This window comes from Geospiza fortis, unplaced genomic scaffold (genome assembly GCF_000277835.1).
Source record: "Geospiza fortis unplaced genomic scaffold, GeoFor_1.0 scaffold333, whole genome shotgun sequence".
In the NCBI taxonomy this organism is placed as follows: domain Eukaryota; kingdom Metazoa; phylum Chordata; class Aves; order Passeriformes; family Thraupidae; genus Geospiza; species Geospiza fortis.
In genome coordinates, this window is record NW_005054347.1 from 2248117 (window position 1) to 2268738 (window position 20622).

General features: G+C 39.0%; 1 protein-coding gene across 7 annotated transcripts in view; it reads left to right on the forward strand.

Moving 5' to 3' along the window:
• ST3GAL3 (ST3 beta-galactoside alpha-2,3-sialyltransferase 3) overlaps positions 1–20622 on the forward strand; it is a 176022-nt gene that overhangs the window by 58729 nt on the left and 96671 nt on the right. For all 7 annotated transcript variants that reach the window (XR_004081944.1, XM_005423104.2, XM_031058694.1 and 4 more), the window contains one exon: positions 8724–8816. Coding sequence is in view for 6 of the 7 variants with exons in the window: in XM_005423104.2 (XP_005423161.1) it covers positions 8724–8816 (93 nt within the window). In the remaining variant the exon portion in view is untranslated. The remainder of the gene's footprint in view (positions 1–8723; positions 8817–20622) is intronic.

Consider the following 20622-nt stretch of genomic DNA (forward strand, 5'->3'; position numbering starts at 1 on the left):
CTCAGAGCCATGAATAACCACCTGATCTAGGGCTGGTGTTCAGTGGAGTTATGATGATACAAGATGAAGGACAGTCTGATTAATTGGACTATGCACAGTTCTTTGAAACAAACTTTATTGAGTTCTCTGACTCATGGTGCTTACCTGTGGCAGTTTGGGCAGTTGGTTAGGCAGCCTTTTCAGACAAACAGCTGCTCTTTGAAGTCAAGGAAGGAAAAAAAAGGCATTTATCTTAGCAGAAGAACATTCACTAGAACAATGTATGGAGTAAACAGCAGGGGTTTTTTGATCTGAGTGATTCTGCAGCTGTTCTTACTGTTAAAGGTTGCAGCTATTCTCTATTTTCCCTAAAGCAGTTTGGATTTTGTTTAGTTTTTTGAGGGCACTTTTAGTCACAGTAACTGCAAGGGTTCTTCCAGGACAGGGTTGTGCTCTGTATTTGCAGCAAAGTTTCTGGAGGAAATATTTTTCCTCCCGTAGTGTTCTTCTTAAGGTTTCAGTGTGGCACTTACTAAATTAATTGATGTCTGCTTGAATTCATGACATCTGTCTCTAATATAGGTCAGTGGAGACAGCCTCCTTTGGACTACTGTTTCAGAAAGAGGAGTGAGGAATATTCAAAACCTCATGACTATATACAGCATTTTGTAAAACTACTGTTAAACCACATTCCCCAATTGTGAGGTCACCTCTGCATACCATCTAGAGCACTTTATTCACTGACCAGTGGTTTTTTTCTCTGAATTTCAATCCAGTCTGGAGAGGGGGGGAAGCACCCTTGCCATGTCAAGTTGGGTTTTTTCTTTTGTTTAGAGGAGTTAAATTGTTATTTTTTCCCAGGCTCTCCAGACCTTCCAAAGAAGAGTTTAAAGGGCAGCTTTTATCACCTTTAGCCCTGGAAAGTCACTGAAGAAACTGAAAAGGGAGGATGTTGTGAAGTGTTCATGTTAGATTTCCATCTCTGTCAGTTGCTGTGAGAGATCTTTCCAAGTGGAGTTCATTCCCCTAAGGTTTGGTGTCTTCCAGCTGTCTGTGCAATAGATCTGCTGCTGTAACAGAAAGGGTTGAACTTCTTTTGGAAAATAGAAATGGCCAGACCAAAGACTCACCTGCTCCATTATCTTGTCTCAAAGTGTTCCCCTAGTTTAGGGAAGGAGAAAAATACACAACTGTGACACTGTCCTTGCTCCAGGGTCTGCTCTCCAGCTTCTGAGGGGAAGAAGCTTTAGGGTTCCCAAGTTAGGGATGCTGTAAAACTTCTTAATAGCTCTGGATCCCATTTATATATCTGGTGTCTGTAACATACTGATGTGGAGAAATCTGCTTATTAACTGTGTGTTATACAAGGGCTTTCTTTGCTATCTTCAGGGTATTTATACTTGATGTTTCAATGATATAGGAAATAGTAAATCACAGTTGACTTATTCCATATTATTCTGCTGTTTTCTACACCTAGCAAAATGCTGAGTCCATAGCCTGGTGCATTCTACAATGAAATGAACTACATTTTTCTGAAGGAAGATTTAGTGATTAAAACCTTAGTGTGACTGATGTTCTCATGTGGCATTTAGAACTGCTAGGCACTGGACACTCAAATCTACTGAAGTGTATTATCCACAGACATATAACTGTAATTTTGGCTATGCTGCTCCAGGAATTCTTAGGTGACCTTTTTTTTCCCCCCCAGCTATAGGCTTTGGGGAAGTATCTTTGTTTTCAGATGTACTGATTCCTGTTAGTTTGAGCAGAGGATTCCTGGATTCTAATTGGATTGAATTATTTATTCTCATCTCTTTAGCACTTGTTTGTCTCTTCTGGACCTACACTGCTGGGTTCATTATACTACAAGTAGAAAAACTCTGTTTCTTGTCCAAAGAAAGCATTGCCTATTTGTAGATGTAACAGATGAGTGTTGGTGAGGAAGATTTATGGGTTACAGCAACAAAATTATGACACTGCAATTTATCTTCCTTCATTCCTTTGTGTGGCAAAAATCGATGTGATAGGTAAGCATTTTATTTCCTATTGGGCTTGTAGTTGCTTCATTTTTTTATGGCCATTGCACTAACAGTTGTTTTTAAGAGGCTTTTAAATAGCTAATCACAGCATTTAGTTTCTGCAGGCTTTGAGAATACATGGCCCAATATCAGGGTGCACTCTAGTTCCTGGCTTTGGAGAAACGGAGACATTCTTTAGAAGGTTCTTGAAAAAGGAGTTGAGCTAGGAATCCCAACTGACTGATGAGAGAGTTTTTATTGGCTACTGAGTCCTAACACATCCCATCTCCAAACAGTGTGGTTATCCTCCATTAGGTTAGCCTATCTGTAAAACCAGAATGCTGATACTTATCACTGAGGATGGAAACCCAGGAATTTTGAACTTATGGAAACTAGAATAGGTCAAAGTCTAGTAATATACATTGGGGAATTGTGTTGATTGTCAGCAAGTTACTTCATCATTAAGTTATATGTTTTTTGTCCAAAGATTAGTAAATAATCAAAAACTCAGGGAGCAGTCATCTTCATTTTTTTGTCTTTCTTTGGTAAACAGCTGCCTTCTGTGAAAATAAAATTTCTGGGTTTCATGCTTTTTGTTTAGTCTAATAATTGATATTTTAGCCAACTGTTTTTTCCTTTCCATGTTTCTTTAAAAATACAAGCTAACCTGAAATGGAATGTTTTCTTTGGTCCTCATCTGTGTCTATTTGAACACAGTCCTGCTTTTTCTCTGGGCTACTAGTCTTGAAGGTAAGATGTAACCTAAACAGATTTTTTTTTCAAGGGAAAGTTTACAGAAACCAAAGGAGATCGAGGATATTACTCAATCTTGGAGGAGTATGCAGCATGAGGTCACATACAAAATGTGCCATGGACTTTGGTTGCATTTCTTATCTTTATCCTTTAAATCTGTTTTTTGTTAGCCTCAGGACTTGTTTCTTTATTTACTTACTTAAACAAATACAAACTGTCTACCTTGAAAGCTTTTAATTCTTTTTTCCACAAGAATCTCAACCCTTTTTTGGCACTGATAAAAGGTTGTTACTTGAGAAGCTCCAGGCAGGGTTCTTGGTCCTTGGAACCATAAGGGATGGTACAATGAGATATTCCTTTCTGATAGAGAAATCACTTACAGCTGTATTTCTTAAGATGTTTATGTATTTAGCATGGCTGGGACTAATCTGAAATTACTTCTTCTGCCTAGTGGTCCATTTTCTACTATTGCAAAGACCAGGAATGGAATTTAGTAAGGAAGTAGGATCCTCATGACTTTTTTGTGGGTGGAAGCCCTTTCAGTGTGTTTGTGCAAAGATGGCATTTCAGAGGGTGAGTGGCATTGCAGTGTCACTGCTCTGAGCTGTCCCTGCCCCTCTGCCTGCCCTGCACTTCCCAAGGGCAGAACTGGCTTCGTGTCACCTCTTCCTTCAGGGATGTGAAGGTAGGTCGTGGGTTTTGGTGGAATGTCTTCAAAACTTTGTTTTCCTGGACCAATTTAATGTAACCTAATCTTCTTCAGCTGCTGTTCTTGAGTAGTCCAAATAAATAAATAGAACTATGTGTTGATTATCCTTGTAAATTAATTTCGTGAGAAGCCACAGCTCTTGATAGAGAAGCAGAATTAACCATTCATCATGTCTTTTTAGAAACAGGGATTTGGATCATCGTTCCTTGTATTTGGCCATACAACCTCCCTGGGGAACTTGCTTACATGCTGGAGTAGCATTTAAAATATTTACATTTCTTTTGCTGGCTATAGGGCAGTAGATGCAGTTCCCATCTCTTTCAATGTAAGCATTTTGCCTTTCCTCTTCTTTCTACTAATTCCTTTCATTTGTTTACTTTTTCCTCAGCTGGAAAATAGCAAATATCAAATGATCAGGCTGTGTAATGCTTTGAACCCAAGTTTGCAAACTTGTAAGAACTGTAATTGGAGCTTCTTAAAATTCTGGTTCAGTGTTTCCCAAGCCACACTGGTGAATGTGGATCTCCAGCCATGTACCCAGGGGAGGGTTTTGTGGTGGTGTCTTCCATTCAGAGTGACATGATGGTCACAACTCTACTTATGAAGGCAGAGATGGAGATGCATTTTTCAGTGCCCTGGTGTATGGGATTGACTACCCTGGAGGTGAATGTAAATGACTTCTCTTCCTCAGGCTGAGTAGCAGTAACTGAGGGAAACTGAGCAGAGAGTTTTATTCCAGGAGTCTACAAAATTGTCCTTTGGCCAACACTGAGCCATGACTGAATATGGTGGATACATCTGAACCAGGGAGTCCTACCTAAATTAAAATGCTCTGAATCTTACAGGGTGTAGCTATGTGGTCTCAGTATTAACTGCTTTGATTTAGTGATCTGCCAAATTATGTGCTAATATTTCATTATTGTTCCATAGTACCTCACTATGTTTTATACGCCTTCATTTCATGTTCTCATTCCAGCTCCTATTCATTCTTCCTGTATCATGACAAAAGCTTTGTAGAACTGCTTTGTAGGCATAAGACCCTGTTTATTTTGAACCAAAGAGAAAGAAACCCCAAGGAGAAGGATCAGCCTAGAGAGCACGTTGCCAAGGACTCCTTTACTTGTTTGAGAAATGTGTCAGTTCATATATTTTGTGTGCAAGAGTAACAGGAAGAGACATCAGTCCTCAAATAAGATGATCTCAAGTAGATGAAGTTTTTGATTTTTACAAGCTGCAGTTTAAATTCCATGTGAAAGGCAAAGCAGCAAAATCTGTCTCTTCAAGTAGATTTTGTAATATTCAATTACATTAGCTTAGTTGTGGTCATTTTTTTAGTAATCTAAACACTGAGTTGTATTACTAATTTCTTTTTTTAAAAGGATTTAGATTCCAGTCTATGAGGATGACATGCTGTCCCTGATCAGGACACGATGAAGGAATTAACCATGGTGACGTTTTCATATTTGAGATTAAAAGGAGACACACATCTGCCAAATGCAAGCAGAAGGAAAAATCTTGTTACTTTTTCTAAATCCTCTGAAAGCAGCTGGATTTTTAACTTATCCAAATTGTGAAATTTTGTTGAGATTGATGTCCACATAACAGTGTAGAGAAGCACAGAATATCATAAGAATTCAGGATATCTGCTGGTCTCATAAGAGAAAAGTCAGAAAAAAAAGCAAGAGTGCATTTTCTCTTCAGTGGAATAAGCCAATTACTTCCCTTTAACTTCACCCTCATGCAGGCACTTGTTTAAAAACAGCAGATGTTTACAGTTACTGACTGTGACTTGTTTTTCTCATTTATTCTGAAGAAATTTTTTACTTTACCGGGTTTTTCCTGCACAAAATCTGAGCAAAATTTAAAGGGTTCACAGTGTCATCTAATTGCATTATTTCTGCTGTCTCCACTAGCTCTTTAGCTACCTCAGCCCAGCATGAGCATTGAGAGATGGAATAATGTATCTGGACCTGGAAGATGTAGGGGAGATTTGCACCCTTCTGTCATAAGTGTCATGATGCTCCTGGCTGGCTGGCTTCTCAGGATGGCCTTGGAATCCAGGCACAGTAATGGGGCTAGTGAGATGAAGCTATTTACTAGCTTCTAAAGCACTAAGAAAGTAAAAGTGTTTGGTTTTCCCATTTGGAAATAAAAGCATTGTCAAAGAGGCACCAATATATGCAGCAGTGTAGTAGATACATTGTCATCAAATACAAAGATGGTGCTCATTTGTAGACTTCAGTTCTGTGCAGTTCTTTTATTACAGAACCACATAGCTACAAACACAGTGTGATTTTTCAAAGTTGGATTTGTTTGAAAGATGTGTAGTACTCTATGGGATGCTTCATGGAGGATGTTTTACACCCTGATTTACGGAACACTGATCTCTGAAAGATTTGTGGATCTTGCAGGAAAAAATACCCGCAAAGCAAATGTATGTATCTAAAATGAAGTTAACTTGGATAGCTTCATATGGTAGCAGAATGGTAAACAGCAAGGCTGCACCCAGCCTTACTCTAAATTTGCTCTGGGTTACACCTACTAGGAGCTTATCATTATGAGCATATTGGCAGTGACAGTATGCAATGCCTATTTCAAAGAGATTGAACAAATAAAACATGTCCTTAGATGGATTTAAAATGTAGAGTGTCCCTTTCTAGTTTTCTGTAGATGGGTGACTCAAAATGCGGCACCGAGAAAGGAGATGAGCAAATGTTGAATGATATGAGATGGCAGCTATGGTTGGCTTAGAGAACTGTTCTGCCTCTGGCACTTTGGATCATGAACTTCATCACATCCAAGAAATGTTAACAGCTCGGCCTGGGGGCTTTAGCAGCTCTGAGAGTCTTTGTGGGTTTGTACTGACAGCTCCCCTCCATCAGTATGCAGCGATTGGCATGCGGGGGGCTCACATGCAGGAGGGTCTCAGCCTGCTATTCTTGTGCAGAAACACCATGATGGGCATCTGAGTGACGTTTTAATTTGATAATGAAAGCACCATTAAATCAGAAAAGAGAAAAATGCCTGTGTTTGTGGCACAAGATATTTTGTGTGACCACTGGGGTCATTTGAGACAGGCCTGCTGTTGAAATAGTTATACAAGTTTGCCAGCAATGACTCACTACTGTGGTGGCTGCAGATAAATTCCAGTTGCTTTTTACTTGTTTTTGGAGGTTTTGGTATTAGGGGTTTCTGTATTTTGCCTAAAAATTAAAATTCTCGCAAGCTTAGGTTTGGTTGAAAAAAGTTAAAATTTCCCACATTTCTTCATATCTGAAATGCTTCAAGAAGCTGTGATCAATACATCCTACTGTCCCTTTTGACTGTGTCAGAAAGGGATATAATATACCTTAGCATCATTAAAGCCTTTTGTTTTGTCAGTCCTTCATGTGCCTATTTATAAAGAGATCCTGACCGGTGTAAGAATGCAAATCATTTTGGATTCTCCTTTCTCAGATGTTTTCTCATTGCTCTCATTTAAAGAAATGTATTATGATATCGCATCATCACCTATGGAAATCAAACTCATGGATTTGGGTTGTGCTAGATAATATTACACCTCTCTCTTTCTCTCCATGTCTATATCATATATTTAGAGATATCTATACTTTTTTGTAAATAATTGGCAGTGTAAATGGCTAAATGTATTGTTCTTCCATCCTACAGATGAGGAATTTTGGTGGTAAAATACTGCATATTTGGACCATAACCATGCAGGATACCTGTGGCAGAATTAAATAGGATCTGTGTTCTTAAGCTTTTTATGGTGCATTTTAGCTTAAAAAGTCTTATGAAATTGAATACTTACAATGACTATTTATCTTCTCTCATTTCTTTTCTTTTCCAGCTGTTGAAGGTTTAGATTTTTATTCAGCAGAAATAGATTTTATTCTTTAAGAGCCACAGAGGTTCTGTATGTATGTATATATGCGGAATTGCAGGGGTTCTGTATACATAGAGACCATTCTCCTACAGTCTAGGAGCTAGTTTATGCAGCTAATTGTAAAATTAATTGTCCATCTATTGTCCATCCATTTGGAACTGACTACTGGCCTCTTGAGAGGTAATGCAAGACCAGTATAAGAAAAATAGTTACTACCAGTTCAGCATGGAGTTATTGTCCTTCCTATATGTAATTTCGAAACTCTGAATCCACATTCATTGCAGGTAGTAGTAGTTTGCTGGTTAAGTGATAATGGTGATGCCTGGGAAAGAACATGATTGGGATAATAACAGGCTCCTCAGAAATGATTTTGTGGTTCTACTCTGTGGGGCTGCATTGTCATCTTCATTTGAGTGCTACTGTTGAACTGGAGGAAGAAACCTTTCATTACTTGCCTGTTGCTGATAATGATGCAGCAAGAATTGTTATCGATGAGTCTGCAGCTTCCACTGAATGTTGAGCGTGGAACTGTAAATGCTTTCTTGGTTGTTCTTTGAAGGAATATTAACAATCCTCATATTATGGCTGACACTAAGATAGCTAATGTTACTTTGAAAGCACGAGTGAATTAATTACCCTTGTAATGCTTTAATGAAATGGATGAACGTAAAAATTTTGCAGGTGGTGAATAGGGGACACAAAATTAAATGGTTTTTTTTCAGGTAACTAAGTAGACCCATGGTAAATGCATGTGCTCGACTGAAATATCTTTAATTGAGTTGCTACTCTTGTTTCTGTACAGCAACTGAATGAAAAAACACTCACATATTCTAAATTTGGCTCAAGAGTTACTAGCCAAGCTGAATTAAGACACACCTCAACAAAGCAGCAGCAATGTCATCTCTTCAAATACTGAAAGCATTCATCCCTTGATGATACCCTGCTAATACTGCTTGAAGCTTTGTTTCAAATTCCTGGAACTATCTTCAAGTAATCTTCTAAATAATACTTTTCTATAATTGTAACTTTGATCATAACTTAGAAAAATAGCCAAAGCAAAGTGCTGTTTATGTCTTTTTTCCTTTTGAAAGGTTGAAGTCTAAAATGATTATTGATATTTTTCTTCCAGGAGCTTTACCTTTCTAGCTATGAAAATCTTTCAGCAAAACCAGTGGTTTAGTGGTATTTCAGATATCTTTACCTCTCTGCTTTGTTTGTTGTTCTTCTGTGATGCCATAGTGCAACAAATAAATAATGGTCTGTGTTTGCAATTACTCCCTGCGGCTCTTTTCTGCAAAGCTGAGGAGAAAAATTACTTGGATGATTGCAAAAACTAGTTCATAGCCAGGAGAGTCCTGATTCTGTACTTGTTTTTTCACAGGCCTCCAGAACTGGCATCAAAGTATGCCAATTTCTCTGAGGGAATGTGCAAGCCAGGCTATGCATCAGCGCTCATGACTGTCATCTTCCCAAAGTAAGTAATCACTGTGGGAGTTTTTCCCCACTTCCTCTGACGACTTCTCATGCTTCAAGGGGGTGATAGGCAGAGTTTGTCTTGAAAAGTGTCATTACTCTGTCACTTGATTGGTTCATGGAGAGACCAGTGCTGAAATTCTGAACAGTTTGAGTGGTCAGTGGCAATGGCTTAGTTGACTTCAGTCTGACGAGGACTTTGCTCAAAGAGTAGAGACTCACGGGTGTTGAGTAATAAAACAAATTATGTTGTCAGTGCATGATACAAACGTGTGGTCAGGCTCACTGCTAGTACCAGATGATGCAATGCCTGGGGAGCTTTGGTCATGATTAAGTTATCTGGAGTAGATAGTAAAGTGTGATGTTTTGCTGTCATTGGTTTTGGGGTTTCTTGTTCTTGGGAGAACAGGATAAAGCATCCCTCAGGTGCCTGGAGTTTATAGAATTGGTGGGAGACAGTTCAGAAGATTGATTGGCAGGAACATTAATCTGTTGAGGCTCAAGGATTTCAGTTTGGTGCATTGAATGGAAAATTTGACCAAACAGTTTGACCATTGTACAAGCTTCTTGTTCACGTGGAAGAGATGCTCTAGTGCAATGATCTCTTTGGCAAAAGAGATTATGGACTTCTTAACATAACTGGCACTTTTCCAAAAGAGATATTTTATTTCTTTTGAGGAGGGAATTTCCATGACCCGTGCATCTAAAAGTTAGGTTGAGTGATCATGGCCTTCAAGCCAAGCCTGAAACTGGTGGTATCTTCTGTCTTTGTTTTTGTTGACAAGCATGGTGACTGGAAGCTTTTTTAAAATAAAAAAAAAAATACATCTGACATTGCCTTGTAACCAGTAGATACTACAGACATGCCTTAAAAACAAAACACAACAAAACACTGAAGTTCTCCATCACCAGTGTAAACCAAACAATTATCAGTATTATTTTCTGTGAGAATTTTGGAACTCTGGGTAGAGTATAAATATTAGAACTGAAAGTGAGTGCTTTTAAATCAGTGTTTGTGTACATATTAAATGTAAATAGTAGAGAGTAGGATGAACTCATTATTACAAAACTATTAATCTTATTTTAATTTTAAAAAGACTTTGGCTTTGAGAAGGAGCTTTTTAGCCTCCTAGAATCTGAAGTGATACTGACTCTCTCCCTCAGAAGCTGCTAGCAGATCTCTGTTCAGTCACCTCCCAGTAGCTGACTGCATTGGACTAATTCCATGCAAAGAGGTACAAACGTGTCTCTAGTCAAAGCAAGTGTTCATACACTGAAAAATTGTATTCACAATTTTAAAGACAGCAACTCACCAGGTATTTATGTTCAGGTGCTTGTTTAGCATGGACCCTAAAACTTAACTAATGTTGACATTTTTTCCTGTGACATCTTTGATTTATTTACAAATTGAATTCAGTGTTGGACATTTAATTATTTTACCCAGTTCTGCTGCAAGGATGGCTGACCAGTAGTTCTGAAAAAAAAATTGCTACACTTAAAATTCCTTCTCTTCTGCAACTTTCCTTGTACTCAGAGAACTATGAAAGTTAGTAATACTAAGCCAAGGTATTCAATATATTTAGAACTCTTAAAGCCAAATTATCATGCCTGTTCATTTAAAGATTGGAGCTGCATGATTTTTTTTATTCTAGCTTCTGTTTTCAGTTGATTGTGTCATTAGGAAACCATCATCTCTACAACTGACGTTTTTTAGGCGCGGTCTTTGTGGTAAAATGTGTGGTTTTGTTGGGTGTTTTTAATATTTGGATAAAGTTGGTTTGGCTGTTTTCAAGCATGAATAAAATGAATAAATGTTTTCCCATTTTAAGGTTTCTGACTTTTTAGTGCAATTTTAAATGTGGATAGGCAAAATATGGTGATAATAGTTGAAATAGAATAAGTATTTCTCAGAGGATGTAGCTCTTCTTGGTAAGTGCTTTTTTTACTGGTAAAAATGAGAATTCAGACTTTAGCAAGCATAAGTAAGTGCTGGATGGATTAAAGAGCAATGGCCTGAGAAATACCAAAGTGTGGTTGATGGTAAGGAAACAATGTTTGTTTGTTTTTTTTATTTGCTTGCTTTAATGAGGTCCTCAGTCAATCACTTCTCATTCTAGCAATGCTTTATCCCTTCATCAGTAATCCTATCTGGAAAAAATCCTAGGTTGTGAGTACTAAATAAAGGGTCAGTTATTTCTAGAGAACAATCTGGATTACCTGATTTAAATGGCCACAGTCCAACAAAATGTTTGTTAATATATCCAACATGAAATAAAACATCTGGGAGGAACAAATACAGATTTTACCTTCAAGATAGAAAAAAAACCCCTCTATCTTGGAAACAGGCAGAGAAATCTTCATGTCATCTTAACAAAATACCATTTCTTAAGTGCTATTTCATATGTGCACAAAAAAGTTGAGAATTTTGTGTGAAACACTGACTTAAAATTAAAATACAAAACCTCTCAATCCAAGATTTCTAGACTACTGTGTCCAGTTTCAATGGTAAAGTGTGAGAAGGGAGAGGAAATAAGAGATGGAAGAAAAGCCACAAAAATGAACAACGACTTGCTTAAACAGTAAAGTAAACAAGACTCCTAGAAATAAGTCATCTTTCTGAAGCAGAAGTTGTATCCAAATGAGGAGAGTAGGAAAGAGCATTAACTTTGGCAAGTTAAATATAAACCATAATGAGGTAGAGCAAAAAAAATGTTGAGGAACAACTTTGTAGAGACTTTAAAAAATAATAAAGCTTTTTATCTAACTGTCAAAGGCAGAAAGCCTGTCAGAGATCCCGATGAGCTGATAGAGGTTCCTAATATTACATGTGAGCTGAGGGAAGGTAAAGCTGGTGCAGAGGAGTTATTTGCATTACTATTCACTGCAGAACAGTTCCCATGTGGACCCTTCATTTCCAGGGGACAGGCTGGGGGAATGTGACAGAAGCTTGACGTTTTGGAGTGAATTCCAACACAAAGAATTGCTAGGAAAAGTTCTCATTTTGTGAGGAACTCGGTGTTGAAGTTGCTGAGTTACACACGGTTGTGTGTAATCATTGCTTAAATTGGGCTTAGAATGGAGGAATGAAAAGCAGTAAACGTGCTGGGCTTTTCAAGAAGGCTCTGGGAGGTTCATTGGGAAAGTGGAAGCTAAGAGCAAGCCTGGTTTCTCTATCAGGCTCTTCTTAGAACCCAAAAAAAAATAATAGAATTAGTGTTTCTTCACAGATAAAGAGGAGACAAGTTGTCTTCTGCAGCAGGAGCTTCTGCCCTGTAAATCTGTTTGTTGTGTTTCAATGACTGGATCAGCATTTGATAAAGGTGATTTAACTAATACAATACATCTGGATTTCTTAAAAAAAACCCATAATACACACGTACAAAAAACCCCCAAGCAAACAAACCCCTGCCAAAAAAACCAAAACCAACCAAACATTTGCTGTTTGAAAGATTTTTGGAAAGTTAAACTGGTGAAATGCTGTAGTGATTAGATAGTGACTAGGTAAATAGTGAAAACTATTTACCTATGAAAACTGTAGAAAAGATAAGATTGGACAGTACAAGGATGTTACTTCTGGAGTCTTCTGGAAGAAAGTATGCTGGGATCTGTGCTGTTCCAAGTGCCCATAAACTGCCTGGAATGGAGGATAAGTAATGAAGCACTAACACATTTTTCCAGGTGGTAAGACCAAGAACTGACTGTGAGGAATGTCAGAGGGATCTCACAGTGGTAAGTGGTGGGGCAAGAAAATGGCTGGCCAAATTCAGTTCTGATAGAGATAAGATAGTGTTTGTGGAGAAGACTGATCTGATAGTTTGTGGTGTGTGGAGGACTTAGTTGTGCCTTAGTTATAGTCTATGAAGTACAGCTAGCAGAGGGTGTTTGCGAGCCTCTATAACACAGTGAATGATGTGGTTTGACAAGATTTGGATATATTAAATGCAAATAGTGTGCTCCAGGTTTAAAATAAATCAAGGTAAGTACTATTTCATGCTATTTCCACTTATATTTTTCTGCAAATGGGCTCCATAGTAGGCAAAAGATTTTAAAAAATAAAATATACTCTTAAGTATTCAGGTATGGAACTCTCTAAGTTACATCCTAAATGGATGTTGAGGGCATCATGTAGCTTGATGTAGTCCCTCTTTCTTAGGCTTTTGACTGGAGTGTTGTCCCATGGACTCAGACATCAGGTGTTGGACAAAATGGATGTCTGGTCTAATCCCCTGCACCCATGCCTTTCTTTTCTGGGCTTTTTAATGATTGTGCCTTAAAGGCAGAGTGACATAGCTTCAGAAAAACATGCTGTAATCTAAGTCACGACAGTGGCTTCACACCAAGAGAAGTGGGTGCATGATCTCAGTACTGCATCCCAGTGTAAGGTCTGGCCAACTGGGCTGCTGCTCACTGAAAATGAAGGAGCTATCTAATTTCTCACTTTCCAGGACAATAAGATTCTGCCTCTTGCAAATCTCTCAACAGCAGATAATGACTCAAAGTGCCTGAAGTGAAGTTACTGGTTTCAGAATGAGACAAACGAAATGGCAAGTGTGTTTGGTAGAATGGCATCAGTAGGTCGGTGAATTAGACTACTATGTTCAGTGAATTACACTATTTTAGTTGGTCTGAGGTCACCTACAAGTCTGGAGTTAATGCTTTGACCTTTTTGTAGAAGGCACTAACTTGTATTTGCAGTGGTAACACTGCAGTCTCCTGCGTGTCTGGCCTTGCTGTGGAAACGATGCTGCCTGTGTACAGCTCTTTCTATGCCCTATTCTTTATCAAATGAGAAAAGAGATCTCTGCCCACAGTTTGTGGCTGGCATGCCAGCCTAGGACAGTTCAGCTACTCAATACTCAGCTGCAATTTTCCAACCACAAGCTCTTGTAATTTGGCAGCTAATACTAAAAATTAGAGGAGGCGGTAAATGGAGTGGGAATGTCTGCAGCCTGCAGACTTGTGTATCTGTGTGTGGTAGGGGAACATGGCAAAGAATTATTTAAAGAGTATCTGAAAGTATTTCAGAGTAAGGGAGAAAGGAGAAGTTCAATACACAACAAATCTGTTGGTGTTGTGACCAAAAGAGTGAATTTATGATTTGTGATTCAGATACATAAGACTGTTTTTGCACCAAGGATAAGATTGTAAGCACTTTCTAGTCAACTGGTGCTAAGAAATAGCCTGATATGAATCACAAACCTTTAAAAGTCAATTCAGATATAAAATCAGTCTGGTTTGTTTGATTATTCTGGTGTGAACTTCTATTGATTATCAATTGGTAGTTTCTTTACAGTCATATTTTCCCCCCTCTTATTTTTCAATACTGTAGCCTGCTCATCACTCAGGCGATAAACAGCTCTCCTGTAAAGTCTTCTGGGTTTATATTTTCATGCTGAATTGCTTCTTTGTACATAAAGTTCAAAAATTTTAAAGCTTTCATATCAGCAGAGAGTGCATGACACGGATTTATGCCAGCCACAGAAATTTCAGTGGCTTTCTCTGAAGTCATTCTTCTGTGGGTTTTTTTTCTGATGTTTAGTTCCCCCTTGATTTTGTAGGTCACAGACTCCTGTGCCTTTCTCCACTTCCTCAGGCTGGGGGAGTGTAGATAGGGCAGCACCAGAAGACCTTTCTTTAGAGTGTAGACTCCTGTCTCCTTCACATCAGAGCTTGGTAAAATTTCTTTACCATTTCTTTTTTACAGATATGGTTTTGCAGTTTTTGTACTTTAGGGAAAAAAACCCCATTCTTATATGCAAATGGAGGATAGGGACTGGGTGGAAATGGAGCTTCAGCAAGGGCTTTAGTAGGAGTCAGGATAATTTAAAAATGTGGTCCCCTGATCCTAAGTATTTCCACATTCATTTCCATATCTCCTCTCAGGAAGCTGTGCTTCTTATAACAAGCACACAATAGCATCTGTCCATCCCACACATTTCTGCTTTGTTGTTTAGATATTCAGAAAAAAAAATATTCCAGAAAGAGAATTTTTTAACCCTCTGCTTGGACCTGACTTTCTGCATGTCTGACTGTCTCCATGCCTCATGAATTACTGCCATACCCAGCATGGGCTTGTACTGAAGTGACAGGACATGAGCTCAGTGCTTAGGGGCTGTCAGTGCAGGTGATGGCTACTTGCTCTGTGATTAACTATTTAAGGAGAGCAGAGGAAGGCAAAGGATGGCAGCTTCATGTGGCTCCTGAGAGCTCATGAAGGAATAGACTGGATAATTAATGTGCCACTGAGGATTGCTACAGGGATTCAAAACTGTTGCCTGACTGTAGTGTGGTGCCTCTGCTGCATAGCTTGGGGTCTTCTCAGGTGCAGTGGACAGTATCTCTTACTTTTTTAGAATATATAAAATTGTGTGTGTATATATATATATATATATATATAAAATTGTGTGTATATATATATATACTGAATTAGTTATTGCAGTTATTGATAGTAGGGTTTTTTTGTCTTCTAAGTTTAAGTATAAAGTACATCTCATTTTGAAACACACTAAGCTGGTTCATTTTGTTAATATGAGCTGTGAAAGCAGCTTGTGTTCAATGAAGAGTGGACACATCTCAAGACTTCCACTGAAGTCAGGGTCCCTGTGTCCCAGACACTGCTGTGAGAGTTTTCTGTTTTCCTTCAAAAAAGGATTGATGCTGTTCTGGGCATGGGGAGTATTCAAATCCCTGTCCCTTCTTTAAACCTCTTGTTCTGTGCCTGTGTATTCATTCAGGAATTGTGTGTGATGGTGACAGAGATGGTTTCAGAGCTCACAGTTACATCTGAAGTCCCAGTTACTGCTGTAATCAGAGCTCTGGAAGGAACTTCCTAGGTGCCAGTGCTCAAAAGGGTGTTTGGGGAAGCTGAGCTGCTGACCTGGAATCTTCATCACACCTCCCACCTGTCACCACATCAAAACCTAAGAGAATATCATTGTTGCTTTCTTGAGGTTTGAATTTGAAGGGACAAGTTGATACAGGTGTATTTTCTTCTAAGCAGTACTGAACATCATCAATTTCCTTCATTTTCTTGGTTAACTGTGGCTAAAAGGGTTCAAGACTCACAGGAGGGGAAAGGAAGGATAAAAGAGAAGTTGTTGGTGCCCTGGTCAGTTGAGCTGTCAGGGTTTTCCATTTCTCCAAGCTCCAGGCTGATAAAAGCCTGCCCATGCCATGCCAGGGGATTGAAGCCTGCTGCTGCTCACCCTTACCTCCTGTCACCTCCTTACTCTGTGTTTTGTAAATCCCAGGCTAAACAAACATGCAAGCCAAAACACACACCCTCTCAAATCACTTCTGGTGTCTGGGTAGCACCTCCCCACGCAGAGCTCTGTGGCTTTTCCAGTAACACATCTTCCCATGCAGTCAGCTGCTGTTCCACTGTCACTGCTGGCAAAGGCAATATTTTGCACTTCCCTACCTTTCTTTCCTTGTGAATTTTATGAAGTGCTACCTTTTTTCTCCTTTATATGTTGGTTCTGGAAAAATTTTCTCAGCTTTTTCACCTCTGCAGTTAGTGTGTCAGGTATTATATATAATTTGAAAGCAGTTACTAAGAGGATGATTTTAAAAAGTATGTATTAGTGTCGATTTTGAGTGACAATTGGGGTCAGAGTATACAGCAGGTAAAATTCCCATGTTTGTTTTATTATCATGGACTTGTTTGAGATATTTAAATCTCTCGTACTTCGGCCTAAAGGTGACAGGTATGTTATCTCACTAAATATTTTTGCAGAGGCTGGGTTTAGTGAACATACAGCACAGTCTGCTAAGAGATATTTGCTTTCAATGTTCAAACTGGGATTGTTGTCTGAGCTCGTGGTGCTGTTTATAGCTGGGCCAATTGGATTGCCCTTTACAACACCCTGACTGCTTCAGTCCCTTGCACCTGCCTTGTCTGTAGGAGGAAGCTGGGATTAAGGAGCAGCATTTGTTAACTCATGTCCAGAGTGTTGCAAACCTCTGGTACTGAAGTGATGGTAACTAAAGCTTTGTTTAAAGTGTTGTCATATAACTTAATTTCTCTGTGGCAGATTCCCTTCATTCATTTTTTATTGTAGAGAGCAGTGCTTGGGAACGTAATTCCAGAGAGGAGCAGATGAATCCTGACACAACTTCACTGCTAGCTCTGAAATTCATGCACTGATTGACCAGCTGGAGGTCAAAACACTTTGTACTTGAAAACAAAATTCAATGGCAGCAGCTCATTGCCTCACTTCTGGTAATGTGCATGCTGCTGCAGTCGAGTTGAAGTAGACAGGGCATAATGTAAGAGTAGATATAAAAAAAAAGATAAAGAAAAGGAAAAGGCTCTGGTTTTGTTCCTGCATCCCCACTATTTGCCTAAGGAGTTCGTGCTGCTCCATCACCTGAATGAGTACAGCTGCCTGTGCACAGTGCAATGAGCTGGGTAAGTAAAGTAATCCTTGGAGCTGAACATGAGTTTTCCCTCCCCCATCCATCTACTCATTTAGTGCGAGATTATTTTTAATCCAGACCAGTTCACTGATTCAGTTTATGAAATTTCCATATGATTATACAAACCCTGCCAAGGGTACAGCCTGAGAATTGAAGAGCTGAGGTGATGGCCCTGCAAAAGCTCTGTCAGCCAGCCTGGGCACCAGGACAGGGGTGTCGGGAGCTGATGCTCAGGAGGCAGAAGTATGGTTTCACCTTCAGTTCACGTAGGTTGTTCTTTCTATCCCATGTTGAATTTTTAATCTTTAACCAAATGTGTATAGTAATACATGCAATTCCCACGTGCTGATCATGACAGTAGATTCTGTATCAGAGCATTTTTGGTGCTAAAATCTTTCATGTTTGACCTCTCTCAGGAGTTTAAAATGAAGTATGTGAATCCATGTGACATGCAGGCTTTGTGACTGAAAAGTATGTCTTCAGAGTCTTTTTTGTGACTTTGGAACTAAGTGAGACTATAAAATTAAAGCTGGAACATGGACAAAGGGACTTTACTGAGTATGTGCCTTTCTGGCTTCAAAAATGATGAAGAGCATATGTGTTCTTGCTTTAATATGAGTACCCTGCATCATATGTTAGAGTGGGAACAGGACAGGTTTGGTTGTTTTAAGGGTGGCTTTTTTTAACTTGTTGTTGTTTTGAGGAATACTGAAGTTATTTTAAATTGTGGACTGTTAAAAAAAAAGAAAAAAAAAAAGGAAGGAGAGCTTTGAAATGTACAAATAAATAACCATATTTGCGTGAGCATGTAAGATTGTAATAGAAGCAATAAACTTAATTCGTGCTACCAAATGAACATATTTTATTGTGCATGTGTGTTTGGGCTCCGTTGCTGTGGCCCATCTGCTCTTAAAGCTATACCAGTAAGAATGTTTGACTTCCAGGAAAATCTTGAAAATCTTGCAGGAAAGATTGCTTGAGGTTCTAAATCCATCTGAATGAAGGAAAATATCAGTGAGCATGGAATGGAAGAAATGAAAAATATCAGTGAGCTTGAAGGATAATCTGTAATATCACTGTGATTTTGATATACAAGTCTTACCTTCTTTTCTCTTCCTCACATTCCCATAAGAAAATGTTTTTATCTCTTTTGATTAAAACTCTTTCTGAAGGTTCATATTTATTGGTTCAGGCCACCATTTCCCCAGAGCCCCAACAAGTTTCTTGGAATCTCTGAGACTCTGTATGTCACTGGTGATTTCCTCTTGCTGTAGAAAGTGTGCAGCCTCCCTCAAAGTTTTCTGAATTGTGTTCAAGAGTGGATAATTGTTCCTACTGAACTCCCTACTGGTGGCTTTCATCACATTTCCTATCTTTGGGTAGATTTCAAGTCAAATTATTTTCCTCTTCTATCTTTCCCTCTCCTCTATTACTGCTCACTTTGTTCTATTATTGAAACATTTCAGGAGTGTCAGTGCATGCAAATGCTGTCACTGAGCCAGTGTACTTTGGCTAAGAATATGGATGAAAAGGCAGCCTGATAATTTATGCAAGATTATTAGACCAAATTAGAAACAGTCTGGGGAACCCTCCAACTCTACATTAGGCAAACGAAGGTAAAAACTGAAAAGATTATAAATTCTCTTTGTAACAATTTGAAAAGTCACTTGAGAGCGTTGTTCAGATAATGTTGTAGAAACTCTGGCTCCACCACAGAGAGAACAGCAAAAGCTCCTTTGGCAACTATTTTCTTGGTACCTTTACTACAATTCTGAGCTAAGTCCATAAATGAATTACTAAATACTATCAAAGCAGTGCTGTAACTCTTGCAGTAGTGCCAGGGATCACAATAACTTGGTGAAGTTTCTTGTAGTTTCCCAAGTTTGCCCAACCCAAAACAAATGTAATGCTGGAAACCAGGGCCAGGGCATTGCCACACACTGCAGTAGGATAGCAGATTTCACTTTTATTACTCACTGTGGGTTCTTATTCTGCTTCTGTCTTGCTAAATTCTGGAGATTCATGCATTCAGTAAAAGTTGTTTTCCTTTTTGTGTAATCTGCTGTACATTTAAGAATGATTGCATCCTTTTTCTCCTGAAGAACTTTGAGTTACTTGCACAGGAACTTCCTTTGTGCAAATCAGGGCTGTAGCTTACTCCAGTGTCCAGCTTGAAATCCAGAAAAACTGTGTCCAGCTTTCTTGAGAAGTGTTTAATTGTGATTCTTCTGAAAATCATTGCATCTGCCATGCTTACTTGCTCTTCTTTCAAGCATAAATAACTGATGTAAACTTCAGGATTATGCAAGTTTCAAGTAACATGCCATGTACAGTTCTTGGAAAAAAGAAGATTTGAGGTTTATATAGTTTCCCCTTTCTTAATTGATATTTGTGTCACACCAATTTTAGCATGTTTCTTATCTGTTTATCAGTTGTGCCAGCCTAGGTTCATGTTCACACAGGTGATATCAGTATGATAAAGAGATTGCTGAGAAGTTAGTTAATTTATCTTGGAATGAAACAGATCAAAATATGCGTGACATTCGGAGGGATCTTGGAACACCTGAAACCAGAAGAATATATAACTCTGCCAGTGCACAAAACCACAATGATTTTATTCCTAGATGAAAAGGTCTGTGCATCTGATTTACTTTGGGCTTGCCTCTGTTAGTAAGAGTCAGTCTCTGGTACTTTTAATGGAAGGTTAACCACCAGAAGTGTTTGTTTCTTTTGTTTCTGGGCTTCCATCTTTTTTCCTTTTTTCTTTTTTTTTTTTTCCCTTCAGTCAGTTTACATGGAGAGTGAAAAGTGGCCCATGGTTGAGCTGTTCTAAATACAAACAGTTCCCCTGAATGCTTTAGGAAAAGTGGAATAGTTTTAAGTCACCTAAGAATGAAAAGCAAGGGAAAGCTGTTTGTGACCCAGTGAGTTTCCCTGTCCCTGAAGCCATCCCTGGGCTCCATGATGTGCTGTCCTGGGCTGGCCTCAGCCTGAGCAAGTCCATAGGATGGCAGCTGTTGTGGTGGGAGTCTTGCCTCCAGTTTGGAAAGAAAACACCAGCTTTGGAATGGCCACAGGGATGTTCAAACCCACACCAGCTGCTCCACCAGGCAGTGAATTAGGGACGAGTAGCGGAGCATAGATCTGTCCTGGGAGTTGTGTTTATATTTTAACAATTTGTTTGTAAATGTGTAACCTCATGCATGGATACAGTATACAGCTCCAGGCAATCTTAGTGTAACCTGTGGCAAAACAAGCAGCTTCTTAGAGCCAGTAGTGGCCAGTTTTTTTGCTTTTGATTTGTTTCTTAAACAGTGTCGGTGGGGTTTAGGCATCTGCAGAGGAAGATGCTGGTCCCAAGGGTCTGATTAAACAGGCCAGCTCTCAGC